The sequence below is a fragment of the Poecilia formosa genome, unplaced genomic scaffold (genome assembly GCF_000485575.1).
Source record: "Poecilia formosa unplaced genomic scaffold, Poecilia_formosa-5.1.2 Scaffold1741, whole genome shotgun sequence".
NCBI lineage: Eukaryota > Metazoa > Chordata > Actinopteri > Cyprinodontiformes > Poeciliidae > Poecilia > Poecilia formosa.
In genome coordinates this window covers 2,463-3,115 of record NW_006801680.1, presented here as the reverse complement: position 1 = coordinate 3,115, position 653 = coordinate 2,463, and the positions used below count along the sequence as shown (strand labels likewise).

At 42.7% G+C, this 653-nt stretch overlaps 1 gene segment (V, D, J or C); it reads left to right on the top strand.

Annotated features, from left to right (window-relative positions):
- The first annotated feature begins 9 nt into the window (after positions 1-9).
- The window catches only part of LOC103132971 (Ig kappa chain V region 3381-like), a 2,482-nt gene continuing 1,838 nt past the window's right edge, over positions 10-653 (top strand). Inside the window, 2 exon segments of the V gene segment in view lie at positions 10-184; positions 374-586. Of these exon segments, the coding sequence occupies positions 133-184; positions 374-586 (265 nt within the window).

The window sequence follows — 653 nt, the reverse complement described above, 5'->3', positions numbered from 1 at the left end:
CCAGCTGAGCTCCAGCTGACTGACTCTGTGTGTTTGCATATGTGTCCTGCCTCTCTGCTGCAGCTGTTAAGAGGTCAGAGTTGATCAGTGGCTGTCCAGGCCTTTCAGAGCCACTGACACACCAGCAGCACAATGATGATGTCACTGACTCTACTGCTGACCATCCTGGGGCTCCTGGTTCAGGGTGAGACTCTGATAGGAACTTGGTTTTTAGATGCAAACTGATGTAGCAAAGTCATGTTTTACAATATTATGTCACAGAAACAACAACAAAAAATACTTTCTTAGTTATTCTTTATATGTTGATGATTTTCACTTCAGATCTTAACTATTTTTCCTCTGTTTCAACAATATTCCTTTTTATGTTTTCCAGGTTCATCAGGAGAAATCATAGTGACTCAGACTCCTGGATCTCAGTCTGTTGCTTTGGGACAAACTGTCTCACTAAAATGTAAAACCAGTTCAGGTGTTAGTAACTGGATTGCCTGGTACCTTCAGAAACCAGCAGAAGCTCCTAAACTCCTGATCTATTTAGCTACAACTCGTCAGTCTGGAGTTCCAGCTCGTTTCAGTGGAAGTGGATCTGGTTCTGATTTCACTCTGACCATCAGTGGAGTTCAGGCTGAAGATTCAGGAGTTTATTACTGTCAGCA